This window comes from Martes martes, assembly GCF_963455335.1.
Source record: "Martes martes genome assembly, chromosome: 9".
Taxonomy (NCBI): domain Eukaryota; kingdom Metazoa; phylum Chordata; class Mammalia; order Carnivora; family Mustelidae; genus Martes; species Martes martes.
Genome location: NC_137896.1, coordinates 26,980,848 through 27,006,931, shown reverse-complemented (window position 1 = coordinate 27,006,931; position 26,084 = coordinate 26,980,848). Strand labels below are relative to the sequence as shown.

Genomic DNA, 26,084 nt, shown 5'->3' with positions numbered 1-26,084 from the left:
ATAAATAAACTGTGGTATATCCAGACAACAGAATACTATTCAGCAATTAATAGTATCAAACCACTGGTAAGTGCAGCCGCTTGGACAAATCTCAAAGGCATACTGAGTGAAAGAAGCCAGTCTCAAAAAGGTTACATATTATTTGATTCCACATACATGACATTCTTAAAAAGACAATACTTATAGTCATGTAGAAGAGTAGTTGCCAGAACTTAGGATGGGGAAGGGAATGATTACGAAGTGATAACACAAGGGAGTTTTTGGGGTCATATTACTGTTGGTGTCCCAAATGTAGTGGTGGTCACAGGAATCTAGACATGTGTTAAAATTCACAGAACTGTGTGCCAAAATGAAAAAGTCAGTTTTCCTGTATATTAATTTAAAAAATAAAAGACTTTTTTGGGGCGACTCTAAATCATGTATCTTTCAAAAAATAAAAGACATTTTTAAAAAGACAATTTTGACATTTCAATCTTATATAATTAATATGTTCAAAGAGGCCATTTAGAATTCCATTTGCAGCATAATTCCAGATTTACAAGGGGACTGAAGAGAGTACTATAGGTTTCACTTTGTAGTATACTATGGGGTTCACAGAGCATTATATGGAAAATTTCCTAACTAAAACTTCAACTAAGAAAAAAGAAAAACAATGGTTTTAAAGTAAAAAATGCTCAGTAAACACCAAGTAAAAGAACATTTATTTTAATGACCTTTACTTGAATTGTAGTTTTAGACAACATGCTGAAAAAGTGTACGCTAATTTTTTTAACATAAGAAGAAGACTTAGTTTTGTTGATACATGAATGGTAGTTATAATAATCATTAAATAATAAATAAAAATGTTAAATAACCTATAAATAGGCTAAAATCCATTCAGATAATTTAAAACAAAGATGAATTTTAGAACCTTTAAATTAAGACATTAGATTAAAAACCACAGTGTTAGGTCAAATCAAGGATGGTCTGCATTAGAATCAAATAAATTATTGTCTGCAGGGAAGTAAGGGAGTATTAATTATTAATTACTCCTATACAATTTATGTAAATGATCCAATGTAAAATGGCTTTTAAAAAGTATCCTTAAACTTTTCTTGAAGGCACATAGTATTTTAAAAATGTATTCTAAATGCAACATTCAAGTCAGGGAAATGGTAAATACTATACATTCAAGTTAGCTAAGTTAAAAATATTACTCAGCTACAATTAAGTATTTCTGTAAGCACAGAGGTTTCCAATTCTGGCTATGATTATTCTGAATTTACAAAGGGGAAATAGGAGTCAGCCTATATATGAAATGGATCAGACTTTTAGCTACTTCCAGACAGCTTCTGCATTAAACTGAATGGTCTACACAGAAATTCCAATGATTACATAAATCTGCATGTTCTGGATTTCCTTCACATTTTATGGAACATTGGTCCCACTGTAGCTATAATATCTGCATAGGGAGTACTCTGGCTCAGCTCAATAGCCTGCTGTTTTTTTAGGACAAGAAAGCTATAAAATTTGGCAGCAGCTTGTTTTCGGTCACTATTTCTGCAGAGTTTCATCAGACTAAAGCACTGCATTCCCATCTTGTTGGATTCCTGGGAAAATAATTAGAAAAGAAGAAAGGAAAGAGAAGCAACATCATTAAAAGTACAGCAGGCTGTGGATGCATAATGAATAAAATATTAATATTTTTGATAAGTAAGTGTGAAGTCCTAAAATGGAGAAATGCAAAAGACTCAAAAAGTAAACTTAAAAAACATTATTGGTCATTGAGTATAAGCTTGGTTCATTGAGAAAATGCATGCAAAAGAACTCTTAAGGTGTTATGCAAATTTCTGATGTGTTATACAAATGTTAGGTCTTTTAAAAATTTGATGTTAACATAAGTGGCTTTGTGGAAAGTGAAGTTAGTTTAGACTTGCAGGCAGAAAACAAACCACAGGACTTTGGGAGGCTTCAAATACAATGAAAATTATCAGCCCTATCAGGGTTCTTCTCTTTAAAGATACTGGGAGGTGGGGGTGACTATAAACAACTATGGTGATAAATGTAAAATTATATTTATATCTTAGTGGCAGAGGAATATGACTATATAAATATCTCCCAGTTTCCTGGCACAGATTAAAAAGATGTTGGATTCACCATAGGGCACCTATGAATCTACTAGAAAAAACTGAGATACAGTAAAGTAAAGTATGGATAAAGATAACTCCTTTTATGGAGAATAGTACCTGGAATCAGAGTTCTAGAATGGAACAGTATAGTACAGTATAGTACAGGACTGTCTATAGTACAGTATAGTTTTTTTGGTTAGAAATACTGTGATGAATACTAGCCAGTATGGCTTGAGCTTTGTATTCCTTTGATAGCTGTGAAGTATTTTTAGAAATACAATATACAGGTTTTTTTGCTAGTCCGTAATATTTAGCAAACTAATAAATTAAATACTTTATCTAAACAAAAGGGCAAGAAAAGGACAGTATCAGCAGCCTTTCAGAGGTGGCATATGCCAAACCTTCGCTTATTCCCTCTTGAGGAGATAAAATGTGGATTGACTGGCTTTTTCCCCTGGAAGAGAAGAGGGACACCCTTTTCAATTTCAAGAATCTTTTTGAAAAACACCCCAATATGCAAGACTGAACACTCGTGCTTATTTTTCTGTTCCCTCCAGAAAGCCCTCTAAAATGAAGGTTAAAGAATACAAGGTGACAAAGGAAGGGGATAAAAGACAAAGTGAAAGACTGACTGACTTAGCAGAGTAGAGAGAGTTAAAATCTAAGTACCAGCAGGAAGGAAAACAAGCAGAAAACAAGTTAGTGTGAGCTACAGGAATTGCAGGCAACAGTATGTTGGAAGACAGAGATAAGAATTCCTCAGAAGTCTACTTGGGAGCAGTTAGACCCTCAGGTCCACTCTACCAGTTCACTGAACCAGGAGATACAACTCCAATACCCTGCCAGGAGGCAGGAAGTTGCCTTTCCAGAGATTTTAACGACTGAAGCTCTAGAGTTGGGACACCAAGCACTGTGGATGGTGGAGAAGTGTCATACCACAAGCTGGGGGTTAAGTGAAATTCTACAAGCTAAGCAATGAGACAGTCAAGGTTTCCCCTTCCCCCCTTGGGTCCTGAATCACTGGCATCATGCTTTTTATCTCCTAGGCAGGAGATTTGAAGATTTGCTGGGAAAACTGACCATGGGTCCCAGGGGATTAGGGGAACGACAGATAATGGCACCTATGGATTAGGGGAACGACAGATAATGGCACCTATGTGTATGCCAGTGTGTGTGTGGCGGGGAAAGGCACAGCCCAATTATCTCACTGTTAAGACCATAAGTCTACAAGCCCCACCCTTGCTTATATAACTTCCAATCTGATTTTTGCTGTCCACTTTTTTTTTTTTTTTAAGATTTCTTTATTTATTTTAGAGAGAGCACGAGCAGGGAGGGAGAGATAATCTCAAGCAAACTTCTCGCTGAGCACAAAGCAGAGGTGGGGATTGATCTCACAACACTGAGGTCATGACCTGAGCCAAAACTGAAAGTTGGGTGCTCAACCAACTTTGCCACCTAGGCACCACTTTGCTGTCTCACTTTTAAATAACAACAGATAACCAAAGATCTACCAGACATTTGAGTTTAATTTCTAACATTCAAGAGCATTACTAACATTTAAGAGAATCACAAAGTAAACAGAGACAATGTAGGGACCAGAAGAAAACTATAACCTATGAAAGAGAAGACTCTGTATCCATAAAACATGATGAGGAGTGGGGAGGGGGACCAGTGGAAGAGATGGGACAAAGGATTATCAAGAGGCACAAGGAAATTTTGGGGGTTGTGGATACATATGTTCGCTCTTTTGATTGTGGTGATGGTTTCACAGGTATATACATGATGTCAAAACTTATCTACTGTATAATTTAAATAGGTGTGGTTTATTGTATGTTAAGAATACCTCAATAAAGCTATTAAAAATTAAATAAATGAGAAGATTAGGATGCTAAAAACTAAAAGAATAATTAATAACTAAGAAAAAAACTTTGGAAAACAAAAGAGGTGAAAGTAGAAATACAATTCAATAAAAACTGGAAGATAAAGTTGAAGACATTTTCTAGAGAGTAGAAAAAAAAAAGACAAAGGGAATTAATATAAGGAACAAAAGATATTTTTTTAAATTAAGGGGGAATTCAGGGGATCCAACATCTGACCTGAAGGCAATCCAGAAAGGCAGAATAGATTAACAGCAAGGAGGAAATCTAAGAAATACTATAAAATTTCCTAAAATTCAAGGACATGAGCTTCCAGAATAAAGAACCCATTACCTGCTCAGCACAATAAATGAAAAAAGACCCATATCAAAACACATCATCATGAAATTTCAGACCAGTAGGAGCAAAGAAAAGACTTAGAAGTTTCCAGACAGAAAATAAAGGTCACCTACAAAGGATTCCCAACCAAGCAGCATCTAACTTTTCAGGAACAACACAAGAAACCTAGATATGTTACAAAGCCTTCAACATCTGAAAGATACTATTTTCAAACTATGTTCAGAGACACCCAATCAAGTTAAAGGTAAAATAAATAAATTTTCAGACTTGTACATAAGGTGTCTACTCCTATGCACTCTTTATCTCAGAAAATTATGAAAGGATGTTAACGACCAAAAAATTCAGTAAAGGAAGATCAAAGCATTGAGAAATAGAGAAACTAATATGGGAAAAAGACAAAGGAATTCCCATGTTATGATAAAGGGATGTCCCAAGACAAAAACAACGGAAAAGACCTAGAGAGCAGCTAGTCCAATGAGAACAAGAAGATGATGAGTTCTGGAAGGAATATCTTCAAGAAAACATACTGGAACTGATCAATCAATTGACGTATTTGAGCATACTAAAAGAGGTTTCATTATATTGTCAGAAAGTTTGGGAAAAGAATTAAGAATGAGTATATAGACACTAAGCAAATGGGGAAAACGAGACAATGATTAACTCCAAAAAAAACCCACTATGAAGTTCACAAGAAAAGAAATGTAATTACACTAATTTTTACACAGTCTTTGTAGCAGTGACTACTGATTGTCCCTTAATATTCATTCTTGTCTTTCATAGCAATAGAATAATTAGCTGGGCCAGATAAGGTTGCCAGATAAGGACTACATTTCCCAGCTAGATGTGGCAAGGTGACTAAGTTCTGGGCAATGAAATGTGAAAAGTGATACACACAATTTTTGGTTATAGCCTTAAAGGAAATTTTGCTGCTGAACAGAATGCAGATGTGGTGGGTACTCAGCCATTTTTTATTCTGAGAATAAAGGAAATGAGATAAAGGTAACCTGGGTCTCTGACAACTTTGCGAGAGTAGGGACTATACCAGATTATACTTTACCTTTTGAAACCATTGATACTTTGGCTCTTTGTCAAAGTCAAACCTACATCATAACTATTATAATTGCAACAGTGTAAACACTGAATACTGTGCTAAAAACAGACTGTGGTGAGAAAGCTATAACTAAACTAAATTTTCATTCTACATTGAAAGAAATCAACAGATAAAATAGTAAGAACATGAAATTAGAAGTATAGATATAAATACTAAAAGAAACATCTTAATATAGTTGCCTTTGGTGAGCAGGACTTAGGAATAAGGAAGATAAGACAAAAAATTCCTGTGTTTCCTTCTTAGCCTTATAGCATAGAACTACTGAACTTCAAAAATTATATACATGTATTATATTGATAAAAATATATAAATTTTTTTTGAGAGCAAGAGTGAGAGCAGGGAAGGAGGTGGGAGGGGCAGAGAGAAAATTTCAAGCAGGCTCCATGCCCAGCACAGAACCTGACTCAGGGCTCCATCTCATGCCCCTAAGATCATGACCTGAGCCAAAATCAAGTCAGATCCTTAACTGACTGAGCCACCCAGGTGCCCCAAAATATAAGTTAAATTTCAAAGTAATCTGTTTTACTCTTAAACTGTTATAAACTTAGTTCCATATAGAGAATTAGTTGATAGCCTGCTAAACACAAGAATGGGACATACACTGGATTTCTAGGAGCATGAGTATAGGTAAGAAGTTGATTAGAATATGCAGGCACCAAATGCAAACTCCCACAGTGAGCCCTGGGTATACTGCTCAAACTAATTTCATTCTAGTGGAATTTGGTCTCAACAAAAAAATAATGAAGACTATTTCATTTTTATTAACATCTAGAAAATTGATGTCAGCATTTTATTTTTAAAAACAAAAGTAGGATTGACAAACCCTACCATCTTACCCTCAAACTATTTAAGATCTGAAGAATTCTTCGATTCCATCTCTCTGTCTCAGTATTATGTTCATTCTCCGATGACTCCTGTTTGAATGATTGATAAAATATTTCATTTAAACAAATCAAATGCTTACTATTTGCCAAGCATAGTGTTAGCTGCTACAAGAAACTCAACTATAACACTGGGTCCTGCTAAAAAAAGAACTTATAGTCTGATAATAGAGAGACTAGGAAACATAAAAATATAAAAATATATATTGATCCTTTGCAGGATTGTATCAATGTTACCTAGGCAATGAGGGTCTCCAAAAGAGGAGATTCTGCAGTCTTTATTAGTAATGCCTCCAAAAGCATTATGTCTTTACTCTCAAAAGTAAAATAAGCAGTGACTTTTGGTTAGGATTATCCCAGCTCTAGTCAATTTGAACTGAGTTGACAGGAGTAAACATAAATCTATAGAAAAACTGCCTTGTAAAGGCCTTTATCTGAACTTAGCTGGTGATACAGAAGCTCTAATTAATACATGATATTTAACCATCTGTGTACAATTGGATTAGAACCTTTTTGATTTCAAGGGTAACTTGTCCGAAAAAGATCAACCCACTTCCTGTCATATTCTCTGAATAGATTCATTCTTTTCAGTCTTTAAAATTTAGCCATCTTCAGAGACACCTCAATATTTAAAAATCATCAAGTTGAAATCCCTTCACAGGAACTCATTCTAAGTTCTTATCAACTAACACTTTATGAGCTAAGAACAGAACTGGGCATAGGAAAGGTGCTGATGAATCTGACAAAAGAGCAAGTCTACAAAGTGCAGGGGGTGGGAGATTGTGGGGGGGAGGAAGGTGGCACAGAACTGACCTACTTTATAATTTTTCCTAGGCTAGCTCTGACCATGCCATCATCCTTACCACAGGTACACTGTCAAGTGTCACTTCACGTGTACCTTTGGAGCCCAGACACTTTCTGTCTGTTTTCAATTTCACAGATTCCAAAATGATTTCAGAAAGTTCCAGCATATTCTGGATGATGTTCTGAATCACTTGAAGCTAACGGGACTGACTGCGGAGGGCTCATTCCTACCAGTTATACTGGCTTCCTGGTCCTGCCTGTATAGCATTCTTTCTTACATTCCAAAGGGAATGACCCGAAAATATGGTCACTTTATTCTGAAGAGTTTTCCAAATCCCCTCAGCTACAGTTTACTCTTATTTCTTTCTGGTCTGCCCTGGGATAAATGAGTTCACCCAATTACTGGTATTTATTATATTGTTAAGTACACAAATGCTGTTTTTCAAATATAAAAAAGCAATGGCCCAAGTCTTTGTTAAAGATCCATGAGACCACAGCTTCACCTATAACTGCACAACTAAACTAACCAGGAAAATGCTCAGAAAAAATAGTCTATGCGCTTTGTTGAAGCCTGTCTACTTGATCTATCCGGACACCCTACTGCTGAATCCATTGTGTGGAAAGCCCAGTGGATTATTAAAACAGCTGAACTTGTGCTGTGTTGTGGTTTGCTTGACCATGTAGGAAAATAACCTGTGTCTACTGGAGCAAAGAGAAAGGCGAAAATGAATCCCCCCACTTCTGGCTGTAAGGTGTTCAGGTATCTGTCCTGTCCTAGATTATCTAGAGAATCCGGTCTATTTTTCACATTTGAAAAAGCAATCTAGTAGTCTTGGAACTCAGTATAAAGATTATTTATTTAAGAACAAACTACCATCTGGCATTAATAGCTATTTTGATATTATTTGGTAAGAAACTTTAGCTAAAATTCATTACAATCTTAAAAATGATTTCAGCACTGTGGTACAAAGAGTGGAGAAATAAGAACATGATATGTATGGGGGCAGGTGAGTCAGATATTACTTCTGGCTTTGCTATTGAATTGTGGCCCTTCAGCAGGACCACTTTCTTTTTAATGGTCTGATATAGGCCTTGAGCCACATAATGTTTTGGGTGGAAAATGCCATGTTTTGGTTTTGTTTCTTGTTTTTTTAAAATTTATAAATAAAGAAAAATTTCAAACACCCTAGGATGTACCTCTATTATAGCTCTGCTTCTTTAAAGATGTTATACGTTAAAACAGTGATTCGCAATATTTTTAACCTCTGACTACCTTTGCTAACATAAAAATTTCACAATTTTCTTTAAAATCATTTGAAGTTTCAAAATAAGTTAAAGAAAGAAAAAGGGTCAAAGCAATTCTGAGTATGTCTTATCAAACTACTTACATACCTCTTTGTTGAGATCACTAATTTAATAATTCTAAAAGGTAACGTGGCAGCTCTACCAATTTTTAGGTAAATAAAGTGGTAACTATTTAGGACCAAAGTTTTTTGTTTTTGTTTTTTAAGATTTTATTTATTCATTAGACACAGAGAGAGAGAGCACGTGCACAAGCAAGGGGAGCAGCAGGCAGAAGGAGAGGGAGAAGCAGGTTCCCTGCTAAGCAGGGAGCCCGCTGCAGAGCTCCATCCAGGACCCTGGGATCATGACCTTAGCCGAAAGCAGACACTTAACTGACTGAGCCACCCAAGCACCCCAGGAACAAAGGTTGTAAGAACATTCTCAAGAATATGCATATATTTACCAACTCCACTGTACAAGTCTCATTTTCTTGTGCTAAGATGGCATTCATTAAAGAGGATTCCTCAGCAGCTAAAGATACCATTTCAACAATATCCTGCTAAAGCAAATTAGGGGAAAATAGGTAAGTCATCACAGTAGTAGAATCACAGGAACAATTTTATTTTGTTAAATGCTTTAATCACATGAAGGCTCATTTCTAAAACTGATTTAAAATACTACCTGCACTCACAAAATATTATTTCTGAAATATCCCAGATAGGCTGCCCTGTTTTCCATATGCCTCCACAAATGAAGAACTGGCACATCCCTGCCCTCTTTGCTCCCCATCCTTTCCACTCCTACTTCCTTCACCTCTGCCGACCTCATATCAAACACCTTCATATCTGTGTGGCTGAGACCACTTTCTTTGAAGCATTTTGTCTAGCCCCAACCCCTACCTCTATCCTCATGCCAGTACCAGGTGGTGGAGGAAGAACTATAACAGAGGGCTGAAAATGGGGGAAGGGATATTAATATCCCTACCTAGGGCCATGGCAAGATTCTTGCCACCACGGCTAGAGCTGTCACTGGCAAAAGGGAAGAAAAACTGTGTCTTCTGGAAGGGGAGCAAAGGCATAAAGGAAGAAGGAAAAAAAGAAAGCCAGAAATTCTCCATTCCTTATCATCTTCTTTTTTCATTGTTATAGAAGTCATGGGCCCCTTTTTCATCTTTAACAGTCTTCAAGTTAGGAGCCTTCTACAACAAAGAGTATTTGATTTTTCACTTTATCTTTTAAAATTTTTAGTGAATGTAAGGAGTTGCATTTTATTCTTTAATCTACATGTTTGTGGAGACTTATTTTTTCTCTTTTAATTTCTATGAATATTCTATATTTTAGGTACTCTCCATTTTGCAGTTACTTTACATAAAAAATGGTTTAGGAAGAATTGAAAGCGATGAATCAGAATCAATATTTTTCTGTCTTGTCAATATTTCCCATTCCTGATTATATTTCACATCTGTTCACCATTTTTGGAAGCACCATAAGAATGGAATTGAAAATTAAAGCATAAGTATAGAGTACAGGAGTTAAGAGGGTCAAGAGAACTCATATATCAATCTCTTTACTTCAAGTACTTGGGAAAATCTATTTTGTTAATGTATTAAAAAATTGTGAACTAAACAAGCTTGCCTGATCATAAGTTTCAGTAGGTGCACTCGAAGAAATGCTTGAGCCCAAAATAAGGAAGACAGTAGTACTGGCAACCTAGTATCTCAATATCTAGTATACTATCAAATATTCAGTAAAATACATTGTTTTAATGCATTACGAGACTGTTTTTCCTTCCAAGGGCATTCAGTTCCAATGGGGATTGACTTTGAATTCCCTGAGTGGCTATCAAAATACAGTGATGAAGGAACAAACCAGAAAAGCACTAGTTTATTTTTATCTGGTTTGGTTATAATATTTACATTTGTACAACCACTAAAGTGACAATGGGGAATATATTTTAAAGCACACTGTTTCCAATGCTGCTTTTATTTATTTATTTTTAAGGATTGATTTATTTATTTATTTGACAGACAGAGATCACAAGTAGGCAGAGAGGCAGGCAGAGAGAGAGAGGGGGAAGCAGGCTCCCTCCTGAGCAGAGAGCCCGATGCAGGGCTCGATCCCAGGACCTCGGGATCATGACCTGAGCCAAAGGCAGAGTCTTTAACCCACTGAGCCACCCAGGCGCCCCATCCAATGATGCTTTTAAAAAACTATGTTTTTTGAATAAAAATTACTTCTTCAAATAAAATTTTTTAAAAAATTTTGTTTGGTCATGGATTTTAGAGAGTCTTTTGGATTCAAGACTAAGATAATTATAGGTCTAAGACATAGTCTTAGACATGAGAAGAGTGAATTTATGATCAGGAAAAAAACCCAGGTGTACTTTCCAGAGTCCTAAAAAAGTCCATGATATATTGAATGTGGGGCCCAGTAGGATTCTTGGGATATAACTGGATTCAAGTACACTCATTTATTTGATGTATCATGCAAAATGTTTCAGTATGAAATTACTTATCTTGTGATTTACTATCCAAAACTTCTAGAAAATACTGTTCTGTAGATGAAAATCATGCTTTACATAGTACTGCCACTTACTAAACAAATTACAGAATAAGATAAGACGGAATATAAACTATAATGTAAGAAGACTTATCAGAGTTTCAAGGTTCCTTCACTCTGTGTCAGAAAAATAATATTTTTATGATTTTCTTTGATTAACTTACCTCGGAACTAGTATTTTTATTGATATCCTCATGAAAGCTACAGTTAGATCCATCAATCACATCCTTCCACATTTTGGATTGATTTAAGTCTCCCTGGGAATTTAGTTCTTCCATCACAGAGGTCTCTGAATTATTAAGGAAGTAAAGAAGATTTCACCAAAATATCTTTCAAACTTAAATTGGAATATGGTTGTTACAAAAGAAATCTTCTGACAGAAAACTTGGAATCTGAGAATTTAAGCAAAGGATGTACAAACTTTCTTATAGTTTCCCAAGTCTCACGTATTTATCTTCTCTTCCCCCTTGTCTGGTTCTCATCACCTCCACTCCCCATCCTCCACCAACTGTCTCCTCCACACTCACTCCAACACATGCATTCACAAGACAACATGGAGAGTTCAAGTCCATCTTGGTGTATGGTTCAGTAGATTTTTTTAAAAAGATTTTATGTATTTATTTGACAGACAGAGATCACAAATAGGCAGAGAGGCAGGCAGAGAGAGAGGGTGACAGGCTCCCTGCTGAGCAGAGAGCCTGATGCGGGGCTCGATCCCTGGACCCTGAGATCATGACCTGAGCTGAAGGCAGAGGCTTAACCCACTGAGCCACCCAGGTGCCTGGTTCAGTAGATTTTAATGTCTTCAGGACAAGTGATCAGGAAGCTGAGATTCGCTCACTACCAAAGCTGGTTTTATTATTCCTTTACAATTGTCACAATAACAATCAGTAATTTTTAAAACTCCATGTATCCTCTAAGTGGATGGAAGTGTCTATGTCTCAGTTTAATTGTATTCTTTAAATGCTATTCTTTTTTTTTTTTTTAAGATTTTATTTATTTATTTGACAGAGATCACAAGCAGGCAGAGAGGCAGGCAGAGAGAGAGGAGGAAGCAGGCTCCCCGATGGGCAGAAAGCCTGATGCGGGGCTCGATCCCAGTACCCTGAGATCATGACCTGAGCCGAAGGCAGAGGCTTTAACCCACTGAGCCACCCAGGTGCCCCTAAATGCTATTCTTATCACTAAGTGACTTATCATGTTCCTTGTCTTAAAGTGAAACATTATCCTCCTAGATAAAATAGTTTTATCTGTTGAAGGTTTAGGAGTAGGGATGGGGGAGATAGGGAGGAGTGAGATTAGGGATAGGGAGATAGGGAGGAGTGATTTTAAGGAGGTAGGGAGGAGGAGAAAGATTACAAAGAATCCGCATAATATATATACCTTATCTTTTTGATGTGGTTTGTTGGATGAAAATTAACCTGTAGGCAATGCTGATATAACAATTTCTTTAAGTTGAAATACTCTTCTAGTGACAGCATTTATACTTGGGAATATGAAACTGGACCCCATTTTCACTTGAAATGTAAAATGACATTTTTGTTTCAACAACATTCTCCTCAACACGAACAGTTAGGATGTCTCACCTATTATGTTTTTGCTTTCCACTTCTTCCCTTACTGATTCCTTCTGTATCAATTTTCTTCCAAGTTTAAAGCCAGAGGACAGAAAGCATTTTGTAAACAACTGTAAAAATATACATTTTTATTTCTTGTTTTTTTTTTACAAGTAAAACGATACAATAAAATATAAGCACATGTGCCAAAAAGTGAAAACTATAATTCATGCACACACACATCAAGCAAATTAACTCAAAAGGAGGCATTTTTCATAAGTTTATATTCTATTGTATACATGAATGTAAATACGGATTTACTTATTTATAACCAAACACTGTACCTACATAAAAAGATGCAAACTGTTACCATTTTCAGTTCAGCATGAGTCAAATCCTGGGCAGCAGTTGACAGAAGTGTGTCCACTCCTCCCTTCTTCTTCCACATCATCAACCTTTGGGTAGGAGGTGCAAGTTCCAAAACCATGAGTGTGTCCGTAAAGGAAGTAAGCTGTTTATGCATAATTTTGCTACTGATCTCCTTGATTGGATCTATGAGCAATTTCCTCTTTTTGCCTTTTCTCTTCTCAGCAATGTCTAAATATAAGAAAAAGGCACAAATGTGATTGGTTGTACAGCTTTATAAAGTGATATTCTAGGCGCTGCATATCTAAGAAACGTCTACCACAATGGAACCTACAGAGTTGCCATGGGAAGAAAATCCCTTTCTCTCTTCTAATAAATTATGCTTCACAAGGTTTTTGCACAGCTAGAGTATCTGAGCAGCCAACAGTGGATGCATTTTGTAAAGTGTTCGTTCAAAGTGCTTAGGAGGGACTCTGTTGACCTAGCAGGCAGACAACTGAGGAAATGCAGAGCAGAGGATATAATCAATCTTGAAGTTCCCTAAAATATCTATATAAGAGGATATTTTGAAACATTAATTTTTATCTGTCCAGTATATTTTTCCCTCCTCCATTGAAATTCATACATAAATTCCAAGTAAGTAGCTAGGTCCATGGGATTTCACTCCTTTTAGATAATTTTACCAGGTAGAAAGCAGAAGTCAAGCTTTTCCTTAGTAAAGATGCAAAAAGGGAAGATGAGATTTCCCAGAATGGGTGAAGATCTGAGATCAGATGGAGTCAAATGGAACAGTAACCTGCCTGCTAATGTGCCTTAGTAAAATCCTGGGAATGTGGCGAAATCCCAGAAGGGCTGCTGTGTGATGACCCCAGAGGCTACATAGGCTGGGACAGTGGGTACCAGAAACTATTTTGACTGATGACCAAAGTTTCCTTTCTCCTCTCACACTCCTCCCCCAAATTTTGATACTACATAGCTTAGGCCACATAGGGGAAATGTACAGATTGAAATTTTTGCCAACCCAGTGAGATAAAAACTCAGAGTTGCATAAAGTAGAGAAAAAAGCTTGAATGCTTTATCCCTTGCATGCTTTATCCCTTGCATGCTTTATCCCTTGCATGCTGAAATTCATATCAATTATACTACTAAAAACTATGATGTCCTTACAAGGTCAAGATATATTCAATTCATATTTATCTTTTATTCCTAAAAATATGCATGAGGTAAAATTTTAGAGGTCATAGGCTTCTCTTTTGATCCTTTTATTTTGTCTTATTTTACATTCATTTGCATGTTTATCTATCTTCCCAATCAGATTGTAAGCCTCTTAAAAGCGGTACTATGTCTTCTTCATTTCTGTGCCAACAGAGAGTAATGGTTCAGTAACTACTGGCATTAACTCAGTTTTAGATTTTCCTGTTTCCCACACTGGTTATATGGCTTGACCACAATTGACTATAATGAAAGGATCACCTCAAATTTCCTCCACACCCTTTCCCTATCATATTGCAAATGTTATTACTGGGTTCACTCCCTCCAATAATATTTCACAGATTAAAAATAAAAATATCAAAAATAAAAACTAAGCCTGGGTGGCTTAGTCGGTTAAACAGCCAACTCTCTCGATTTTTGCTCAGGTCATGATCTCAGGGTCATGAAATCGAGCCCTGTGTTGGGTTCCACACTCAGTGGGGAGTCTACTTGTGGATTTTCTCTCTCCCTCTCCCTCTGCCCCTACCCCTCAAATAAATAAATCTTTAAAAAGTTTTTAAAAACAAAAAATAAAAAACAAAAACACGATTGAGTCTGACCTGAAGCATCAATTGGGTCAAGGGTAAATCCTTGTTCTTCATTTGATAATGTGTCATCCATTCCATTTTCAGGTAGACATATATACTCTGGATTATCTGGTTCCACTAATAATACCACCATAAAAGGAATTATTAAAAAATAATGGTTATGTTATAACTTAGATGCTTATATGAGAATAAAAGCAAAAGATAATGATAATTGAATACTTATATTGTTAACTGGAACCAAATCTGATTTTTAGAATCATGTACTTAATGGAGTTGAAGAGTCACAGAGATTACGTGGTCTGAGGCAGAGTGTTTAAATGTGCTCTCATACCAAATAAACCCAATTCTGGCTAAATACTTTCATTGTAACTTTCTCGGAACCTAGTTTCCTGTTTCATATTGTCCAGGGTCAGACTCAGGAGAGTTTGAGGGACAACATTCTTTACTATGTTTCAGTATACTATATTGCTACTTAAATTGTGCAGTTATAAGGCTTAATCTGAATATTAGTATCTGTTCATTTTCTACAGAAAGGGTAATTTCATCATACCCACTATAGTATCAGGAGGCTCAGGAGGCAGAGAAATTTCTCTGCTCAAATGCATGTCTTCTAACAGGATATTCTGATCATCTTGCAGTAGATTGTCTTGAAAAACAATAAATACTTTTGTCATACAGAGTTGAATCTGTCATTTGTTCACTAAACATTTATTGACACTATTGCATACAAGGATGATAAGGCACAACTCTACTTAAGTAGATTTGATTGGTTACACAGACTCTTGTATTTCAAACAGAATAATGTAAAATTATATATTTATCATTTCCTTTCCTTTATTAAATAGATGTTTAATTTCAGCTGATACTTACTAAACTAATACCAAGATAGTAACCTTTTTATATAACCATGTTTAGATTTCAAATCAAGAAGTAAAAGCTTTCAAAATTCTTTAGTAGAGATTTAAGGTAGAACCATGTTTTTTCATAATTTTGAAATTTCAGAGAGTTTGCTATAACCAGTCTTTTAAAGCAAACTAGAGAATTTAAAAAAGATTTGTTACTTAACCATCAATATCTTTAGAACATGTATATTTAGATTTCCCAGTTCTTGTCTACCCTATTTCTATGATTATTTTATAAAAACATCATGATATAAATATAAAATTATAATATAAAATGTCAGACAGATCCTTTAGCTGTTTCACAATTTCTGCTAAGGAAAACAATGTTTTCTATTATATGATCTAATATATTTTGTGAGGACTATATTAACTTCACTCCTTCCCCTTTAAAAATTAGGAATTTGTAAAAATAAAAACAAGTAGTATTTTATAACCTAAATGAAAAATGTGTTTAAATAGATGGCTATTCACTTAGACCTAGCCTAAATGTTTAAATACACCATAGATTTTGAAAAACTTGTGTAAAAAATACATTGATTTATATGACACAGGGGCATACCTGAAATTTTAGTTTGATTAATAAACCTGTTAATACATTCTAGTATGATTGAAATAAATATCTGATTTCTATATAACCAGACAGCATACCAATCATCTCTCCTGCAGCTCCTTCATCTCCAAATCCATCTCCACTGTCATAGAACAGAGACTTTTCTCCAGCAAGGCTTCCAGAACTATGTTCAACTAGAGGACCACTGGAATTCAGCAATATGTTGTCATCAAAGAAGCTATGTCTTCTGAGAATTTCAGATTCTTCCCCTAAGTGAATATATATCATTAATACTGAGTTAGCCACAGAAACATAAAGTTTTAGGGTTAGATGGAAATTCAAGTATCTCCCTCCCATTTTACAGAGAAGAACAATAAGAGCTTAAAAACTTATTTGAATTGTTCAACTAATGTCACTCAGTTAATCAGTGGAGACTGGATTTTTAGTCTAACTTTTTTTCCAAAGCAATAGGAAAAAACATTAGGATAGAGTTTTTAGTTGTAGTTCAATTTAAAATTTCCCAGAGGGTTATTATTGGCAGTGGAATGATTTCTTCTGCATTAGAAAGGTCATGTCTGCTTGATAAAGCATTATATCATATTATTTCAGTTTCTTGTGTTGTTTATCCATAATGGAAGTCTGGAAAATAAGAGGCATGTCTGTCTTCTCAGGAATGGAAAAGTAGGTAAAATATTAAAGAATGGGCTTATAACATTCATTCAGTAAATACCTACTGAATGACTGGGTATTAAGCAATCTGCTCGGTGTTGGAGATACAGCACTTAAAAAGAAAAACACGGTCAGCTAACATTAATTGAGTGCTTATTATGTGCATTATATTATGTAACAGAAAATACTATTATAATCCTTATTGTACAGACAAGGAAACACGTCCACAGAAAGGTTTTATAATTTACACACAGTCATACACTAATAAATGACAAAGCCAGGATCTGAACTTGCAGAGACAGTGACAGTATCAGTGTTAGAATTTCACTGGTAGAATATATTGCAAAATGGTATCTTATGAGAGCAACTCCTAAGACACTGACAGAAGCAGATAAAGCGAATTCCCTGCTTCAAACTGACTTGCTTCCAGATTGGCTGTCAGCACATGTATATTCTTTCCCTTTCTTGGGTTTGAATCTCTTGGTCCAGGAGTCTGAAACCAGTGGTCAGACAGAGTTGGTCTTCTCTTCCCTCTCTCTAACAACCATGTTAGTTAGTATTAGTAAAGAAAATAATGAAGAATCATTTATATTAAGATTTCTCTATAGGCCCACATCTCCTGGAAAGGAAAACTTGAAAAAGGGAGCCTTCATTGCACTGGATTAAAGATTTGTTCAATAGAAGACTGACTTAAAAAAAAAAACAACCCTCCCCCACCCAAAAAACCTAAAAATATGTTCACATCTTCTAGAAGCAGCTTGAAAGTTCCCAAAAGAAAAGCCGGCTTTGATCAATAAGATAATAAAATTTATCAACAGACATTATATTCTGAGCATTGAGCATCATGATACTAAGATTACTCAAAAAATTTTTTTAAATAATCATTGCTTTCAATCTTATATTGTAGTTCAGAATAGTATGGATTACTATTAAACATTTCTCAGAAAACATTAGGTTTGAGCTAGTTTTTGGAAGAGAGAAAAATCATTTATTGGTGAAAAGAACTGAAGGAGAGAATAAGGGAAGTAACTCTCTGATGTTGCTAGTAGCATTTCAGTTTACAAAAAGGGTAGTCAGGCTCAAAGAAGCTAGATGATTTGCCTAATATCACACAGTAGGGCAAGAGAGAAAGCTGATTCAAACTTAGATCTATTGGTATACTAAGAACATGTTCTTCCCCTTTTTTGAATTGTGGGAGACACAAACTGAGAACAGTTAAATTGTATTTGTTGGCTGGTAAGACATTTAGAGCAAAAACTCTGTAGTGAGAGTAAAACAAAGTTGATAAAACAAAGAAGGTGATATACTTGTGGAGGGCCTTGAGGATAGGCAGGGGTGTCTAAAGTAAGTCATAGGAATCCAAGATACTTAAGTAGAGGAATGTGATATCAAATAAAATGAATTTAAGGACAATTGTTCTTGCCAAGATATATAAAATGTGGGAAGAGACTGGGAGATATGTAGGAGGGTATTATAGTACTCCAGGCCTTTAGTACTTATGAAATACACACACACACACACACACACACACACACACACACATTTTTTTTTAAAGTAGACTCCACACCTAGCATGGAACCCAATGTGGGACTTGAACTCACAACCTGAGATCAACCTGAGCTGAGATCAAGAGTCGGATACTTCATCAACTGAGCCATGCAGGTACCCCACTACTGGTAAACTAGGGTGACTAGGGAAATAGAAAGAAGACCTAAGAGGCATTTCCAATTTTTTATTGTTGTAAATCAACACTGGTATGAAGCTTACAGAAAGTGTAGTTAAAAGTGATCCTAGGGGGGCATCTGGGTGGCTCCTTCAGTTAAACATCTGACTCTTGGTTTTGGTCATAATCTCAGGGTTGTGGGATCAAACCCTACATGTTTGTCTGACATTCTTCTCAGACATGTCTGTCTGAGATTCTTTCCTCCTCCCTCTCCCTCCCACTCTGCTCCTCACCCCCCCGCCCCAGCTCTCTCTCTCTCTCTCAAATAAATAAAATCTTAAAGAAAAAGGTGATCCTAAAGTTTCAGTCCTAGAGAAGAGTAGTAGCATTTACAGGGAAATGTGTAAAGAGTGTCTTGGGCAGTAGGAAATATGATTAACTTTTCGCCAATGTATTACATTCTAAGTCTTGGGGTTACAGACAGTAAAAGATCCACACACCTCAAATTATGGTCTGTGGGTTGGTCCTTGTCCATGACAGAGTAAATACACAAATTAGAAGTAAAGTTTAGAACGTCTTAGAGCAATTTTACAGAGTAGTTTTATATATGTTGAATTTAATAACAAAAATTGAAGCATATATTTTTATTTTTAAACTTTTAATTTTTCTAGTAATCAATTTTTTAATATTTTATAAAAATATCATTCCATGACAGACCAAAAATTAACAAAAATTATAAAACTTGTCTTGCACCAAATCATTTAAGAACACAGCTATGATCGCAAGAGTTATGGAGGGAGAGTTAGGATAAGAAGCGGAGGTTAGAGATGTAGCTCAAGCATTACTGCCTTGACCACCCATCCCCACCAAACACAGATTTAGGCTATCTATCTATGCTCACAGCTTCAGGTACTATAAGCGAGTCAAAGATGAATATGACACAGATCTTATCATCTTGGGGTTTTCAGATTAACACAGGATATACATAATATCATGGTATAAGACAGAGGTAAATGCCATAAAAAGAACAAATACTATATGGCCTCAATTCTAGAATACACTCAACATTTTCTGTTTCACAATCATGAGTATGTATTTGGCATCTGGTATTTCCTCCTTAGTCCCAAGCCATGTTAAAATCTGTTTTTTTTTTTAACAATTGATATCATCATATACTGGAGGAATTATATTTTGAAGTCATGCTATATGCAGCACACATGTAAAACCTTATATATATGTTACCACAGCAAATGTTTATTTGCATGTCTCTCTCCCACCCGGGAGCTCCTTCAGGAAATGCCTCTGTAAACTTTGCAGTGCCTGTGCCTATGATAGCACCTACATATATTAAGTATTCAAAAATGATTGTACACTAAGAAGGGAAGTTTACAGCCTAAGACTGAGTCTTGGCATTGACACCTCTTTAGAAAAAGGTAAAGGCAAACTTACTGAGAGTTGCATTTATGCAACAAGAGATTCATTCTAAAGATATTTCTAATGGTGTAAGGATAGCTATTTCTATTGACATTGTTTCAGTACAAAAATGCAAGTACAATTGATTAAAGCTTATAATTTTAATTTCTCAAATATTCTCACCAAAGCTTCCAGCTTGGAAAAGTAGGTCATTACCATAATCTTCTCTAAGTGTGATTTCCTCTGGTCTGCTTTGGTTCTGAGCAAAGTGTTCTGAAACATCAATAGCACTATGGAGAAACAGAAGATTGACAAAAACATGGGAATAGAACCCAAGGATTTTGCAGTATCCTGAAAAAACCCCAAACCCCTAAAACAAAAAACAGGTTTTATCATAAAATCACTTCTATTTTCTCAATAGTATTATGTACAAACACTAGTTTATTATAAAGGCATATATACAAATGATCTCCAGGTTGCCAAATCCAGGGGTCGAGTCTCAGTCCTTATCTTACTTACCCTAACCAACCACATTTGAAACAGATGTTCACTCCCTCATGGAACAGTCTTCTCTTGATCTACTTACTTCTGATTTTTTCCCTACCTCACTGACTGCTCTTTTTCCATCTCCTTTAATAGTTCTTCCTCATCAGACTATTAGCTACTAGGACTGACGCAACGCTCTGTTCTCAGATCTCTCTCTTTTTAAAAAATTACACACATCCCCTGTGGGTCTCTTATGACTCATGGGTGAAGTTCCAACAATATGTTCACAATTTTCAAATTTATATATCCCAATCCAGACCTCTTTCCTGAATTTCAGACCCAGATATTTAACTACCTGCCTACTGCCCTTGGATGTGTAACAATTATCTCAAAATTTATGTCTAAAGCCTAATTTAGCCTTTACCCTGCCCCTCTTAAACCTGCCATTCCCTAGTTATCCTCATTTCATTAGGTGGTTAACTCCATTCTCATGCCCAAATCATTTGATCCCTCTTTCCCTTAAAGCCATATCCAATTTTTCAGGAAATCCTGTTGGCTCTGTCTTCAAAATATATTCATAATTTGACTGTCACCACCTTGATAACATGAAGACTGAGAGTGAAGTGATCACAGACACTGTCATTTCTCCCTTGGACTTTTTTTTTTGGCTGGGGTAGTACCATTTATTAAGGAAGAACAAGACAAAGGCCACAGGAAGTTTTCTTCAAGGACACAGAGGCCAGGCATCCTGACCCCACATCTGTGGGCTGCTGGTGGGGAGGACACATGCCCCCAATTAGGCCCTCAGGCTCCCACAAACAGGGCAGGGCTGTCATGTCCCCTTCCTGTCCATCCCAGTCATGAGTCCTGGGATCCCCCACCCAAGGCACTAACTCTTTTCAACCACCAATGCCCTCCTTCCCCCCTGTCCTCTGGGCCTTCACTTTCAGATCAGTGGAGGGTGGGGATATGGTCTGGTGTGGGCGGGGAGACCCTCTCAGTTCTGGGCTCTCCCCCAGCAGTTCCTAGTAAGAGCTGGGGTGGAGTTCCCCTTGAAGCCCTGAGGGGAGGGGACCCAGGCTAGGTGTCGGGTTGGAGGGGTCATCTGGACTTTTTACTGAAATAATCTTCTCATAGGCTCTCTGCTTCCTCCCTTTCCCCCTTACAGTAAGTAGCCTGAGGAAGCATGTTGAAATCAAGTCAGATCCAGTCACTCTCCTATTCAAAACCCTCCTATGCTTCCTATCAGAGTAAAATAAAAGTCTTTAATGTGGCTTACAACACCCTACATCATTTGCACCCTCTGCTACCTCTCTGACCTCATCTCCTACCACTCAGATGCTCATTTATAGCACTCCGGTCTCACTTGTTTCCGTGCTGTTCCCTGAAAATGTCCAATGTGTTCTGCCTTAGGGCCTTCCCACTTGCTCACCTGGAACCTTCTTCCCCAAGTTACTGAATGATTTTTCTTACACCTCCTTCAGGTTTCAGTTCTAACCCTTAAAAAAAAAAAAAAAAAAAAAGAAAAGAAAAGAAAAAAAAAGCCTTTCCTGACCATCCTCATTTATTTACTTTATTTTCTATTTCTTCTCATATTGCTGATCATTTCCTGGCATATTGTGTACTTATTTGTTTATTGTTTGTCTAAAATGTAAGATTCTTTTTAGACAGGAACTATTGTTTACTGCTATCTCCTTTGTGCTTAGAGCAGTGCCTGGCATATGGAAGGCACCCAATAAATATTTACTGAATGAGTGGATGAACATACTGTCAATAGTGCAAACTACATTCAGCAAATATAATGATATATTTTTGGCATTGTATTTCAAAATTTCACACTGAATTTAAGTTTTGTCAACTGCATGTGTTTAAGTTGTTACCTAGATTTCACTTGTGTTCATGAAATATGAAGGTGAAAACAACAACATATCAAGAAAATCAAATTGAAGGAAAATAAATTTAAAAAATTTACTTCACATTCTGGGTGTCAAAATCATGAAATTCTTCTGGCAGTGTAATAGCATTGTAAGCAGCTTCAAAATTCTCTTTTGGAAGGTCAACCAGTCCTGAAAAGAACCAAAAACCACATTCAATGAGCAATAATGTTATATAAGTAGAAAATCCCAACTCCTGACCTTCTTTAGTCCATTCTCTACAAACAGCCAGAGTGATATTAAAAATATTTAAAAAGCAATCAGATCAGCTCACTCTTGTGCTTAAAATGATTTAGTGACTTCCCCAGTGCATTTAAATAAAATCCAAATTTCTAATCCGGGCCTCTGGAGCCCTACACATCTATCAGCATCATCTTTTCCTCATTCACTGGACTCCAACCACACTGGCCTTTTTGTTCCTCCAGACCTTTGCTCTCACAGTTCCCTCTGCCCAGAATGCTATTCCCTCAGGGACTTTTTACATGGCTGGGTACTTCTCATTCTTGAAGTTTGACCTTAAATTCAATCTCTGAAAGGCTTTCCCCAATCAGCCTAACTCAAGTAAAGTTTTCTGTTATTTTTTTGTTGTAATACTCTGCTTACATTCCTGCATAGCGCAACCGCAATCTATAATTATTGTAATAATTAAAAAAAACTTTTTCATTATTTGATTTCCTCACCACACTGAAAGGGACTTTATTTGCCTTGTTTGCCCTTGCATCCCAGAGCCTAAAATAGTGTTTGGCATAAAATATGGGATCAATAAATACCTGTGGATTATATAAATGAAATAATAAATAAATGAACCATATTTGATTGAGTATAAACTTATGTAGAGATTCTACAAATATTTTAAATAAAGAAAAAAAAACCCTGTCAGCCCCAATTTAACAAATATTAATTGAGGGAACAGTACATTCAAGGCACTGAAACAAGTACTATAAGAGATTCAGAAAATAAACATGACAGAGATGTTGCCTTCAAGGAGCTTGCAAACTAGTGTAAGAGGCAAGGCCTGTACCTAAATAACCATAATACGAGATAGAAATAATGAATGTCTCTAAGTTTAAAGGCATTATATTTATGATGCATGTAAACCTCTACACTTTTGAATGTCTAGAGATTTTCTATAATATTTCATAATAGCATGCTGCTTAGAGTCCTAAGAATTCTGAAAATAATGACAATTATAATATCTGGCTTTTGTCAACTACACTTCATCTCACAGAGGCAGAAACAGATACAGCAAACTAAGCGACCCGTTAAAACTGATCTCAGAATTTCTTACATAATTGTAGTAACTTTACATATATTTTTTATGTAAATATGCAGGAAAATTACAAGTTTTTGAAAGTATAACCTTTACCTGAAAATACAGGAAAAGAGCAAGGGAAAGAATGTAATTTGTCCTTAACCATGGAAACTTAGAATCAGTGAAAAGCAAGTTTATATTCATTATATACCCTGGAATTATAGAGCACCACCAATTAAAATAACCCACCCCAAATAAAAATGCCAAAGGGAACCAAGAAAGTGAGACAAATCAACATTGCAAGTATACCTGGGCGAAATGTCATCTTCATTTTAAGCAATGCTTCACTGCAATCTGCCAAAAGATATTTTGCCTTCCTATTATAGATTCGTACAACTCCCAAAAGAAGGTGTCCTGAAGTTCGAAGTGCAATTTTCACCTTTCAATAATTTTTAAAGTATTAGAATGTTAAGAACTAGACCCATAAACCCTATTTGAAAATTACAAAATCATACAATTTCTTCTCTTTAAAAAGCAGACATTTTGCTTATTCTTATTTAAAGTGAATTACTTTTACTTCATCTTGTAAAATGATGAACTTTTGTTCTTACTCAATGAAGATAATCTCATGTACCACTTAAGTGAAATGCGTTATTATTGGTTTCATGGGAATAATATAAACTCTGCAGTCAGGCAGACTCGGGTTCAAGTCTTGGCTCAGTTACTGAGGTTGTCATTCAACCTTCTTGAACTTCAGTTTATTAATAATGGCTACAACTTATTATACATTTATTTTGTGCCGGCATTTTCTTAAGAGCTCTTCATATATTATTCAATTTTAACAACAACCTCTTTTTACCAAAGAAAAAAAACAGACTCGGAAATGTTAAGTAGCATGTCCAAAGTAACACAACTACTAATGGAGTAGGAATTAAACTTAAATTTGACTAACTCAAAAGTTCATCCCCTTAACTACCACACTTCACTGAGGCTAAACGAAGCCCGTTTCATAGAGTTATTGTGAAGATTAAATAATCTAATGAACATAAAGACTAGCCCAGTGCCTGATACATGGAAGGTTTTCAATTATCATTCATCCATCTTTCAAGCAGAAAAACTTAACCTAAAAACATACAAAAACAATACTTTAATGCAAATTGTAATATCTTATTATAGTGTCTTAATAATGAAGTATTTTCATATATATTTTGAGTTATATTCAATTTTTTTTTCTATTCTGCATATTCATCTGTTCACTATTTTTCTAAGTAGTACTTATTTGGTTCCTATGACTTACATGGTATTTTGTTAAGGAAATAAGAAAGGATTATAAAACATGTATAAAACATGACCTCTCTCCTTCAGGGTCCAATCTGTTCGTGATAAAGATATGAAATAGTATTCACCAACAGAAACTGACATATGTTTAAGCTCAGGTAATAAATGTTATAGGAATTACAAGAAAGAAGACCATTTCAGAAGTAAAGTTTCTTGGAAGTTTTATAATTTAATTTATAAATAAATTTTGTTTATAATTTTAATCTATAATTTTAATCAATAACATACCTTAGGTGAAAGAATTTTTTCAATGGTTATCTCTAGATTACATTCAAATACATGAGCCTTTGTGAGTTTCTTCTCCCAGTGAGCAGCAAGCCAGATTTTGGCCAATGGCCCTCGCTTACTCATAAGCACATGTGTATAGAACATGTTGCCTCTATTCCTTAGCTGTATTTAACAAACTAGAAGGAACATTAAAAGATATTTAAATGTTGATTACAAAAACATTTCAGCGCTATTTTATAGCAAAAACACTTACTAATTCTATAAAATAACAGATTATCTTGCAATTCAAGGCATAATTCAAATTCATATTTTTTTTAAAGAAGAAACTGTTATTTAAGATGTGAAATTAGAAACTAACAAGAGCTCTGTTGGATTGTGAACCACACCCGGTTTAAATGTATTCTGATCTTTTATAGCTTCTTACATCCTACTTTGTTTTTTACATCCTGCTGTGATTTATCCTGCAAAGGATTTGAGTTTTCTTATTAATACAGTCAAATAAAAAGAGGAGAAAGCTTGGGAAAAATCAATGGAAATAGGGAAAAAAGCAACAGGAAAAGGTGGACAAAACTAAGAACAGTGAACACATATCACCTCTTTTCTAAAACTTAGGAATTTGAGAAATGTTGGATCCTTGCCTTGTAACCAGGTTTGAATTTCTTTGTTTTCTGCAAGATGCTCTGGTTTATTCAACAATGTATTAACCTTTGAAGTTAAAATAATGGAACTCTAGAGGATTATAAACTGGAAAAATGAAGAAAACAAGAAACTACAGGAAGAGAATCACAAAGCAAGAAAGGAAACAAGAATCAAATTTAAATGTTTCCAAACAAGAATGGTGAAAAAAAAAAAAAAACCATTAAGTCAGAACAAAAACAATTTATGCGCATTTCTACCCATTGTACTATCCTCAAGTATATCATAAGGCTCCACTTTATGCAAAGGGATATTATAATGCTTTGACTTC

At 35.6% G+C, this 26,084-nt stretch overlaps 1 protein-coding gene across 2 annotated transcripts; it reads right to left on the bottom strand.

Annotated features, from left to right (window-relative positions):
* Positions 1-1,400: 1,400 nt before the first annotated feature.
* On the bottom strand, positions 1,401-25,261 carry RAD21L1 (RAD21 cohesin complex component like 1; the record flags this gene model as incomplete). Of its 2 annotated transcripts, none has more annotated exons than XM_080813982.1 (13): positions 1,401-1,589; positions 6,272-6,349; positions 8,868-8,963; positions 11,127-11,251; positions 12,549-12,648; positions 12,888-13,114; positions 14,695-14,799; positions 15,233-15,328; positions 16,233-16,403; positions 20,063-20,169; positions 22,338-22,431; positions 23,861-23,990; positions 25,118-25,261. In XM_080813982.1, the coding sequence occupies 13 exons, from the start codon at positions 25,259-25,261 to the stop codon at positions 1,401-1,403; spliced, it is 1,662 nt and encodes a 553-aa protein (XP_080670108.1). The 2 variants fall into 2 exon arrangements, with proteins under 2 accessions (XP_080670108.1, XP_080670109.1); XM_080813983.1 differs by having other exon boundaries at positions 8,868-8,960.
* Positions 25,262-26,084: the final 823 nt, after the last annotated feature.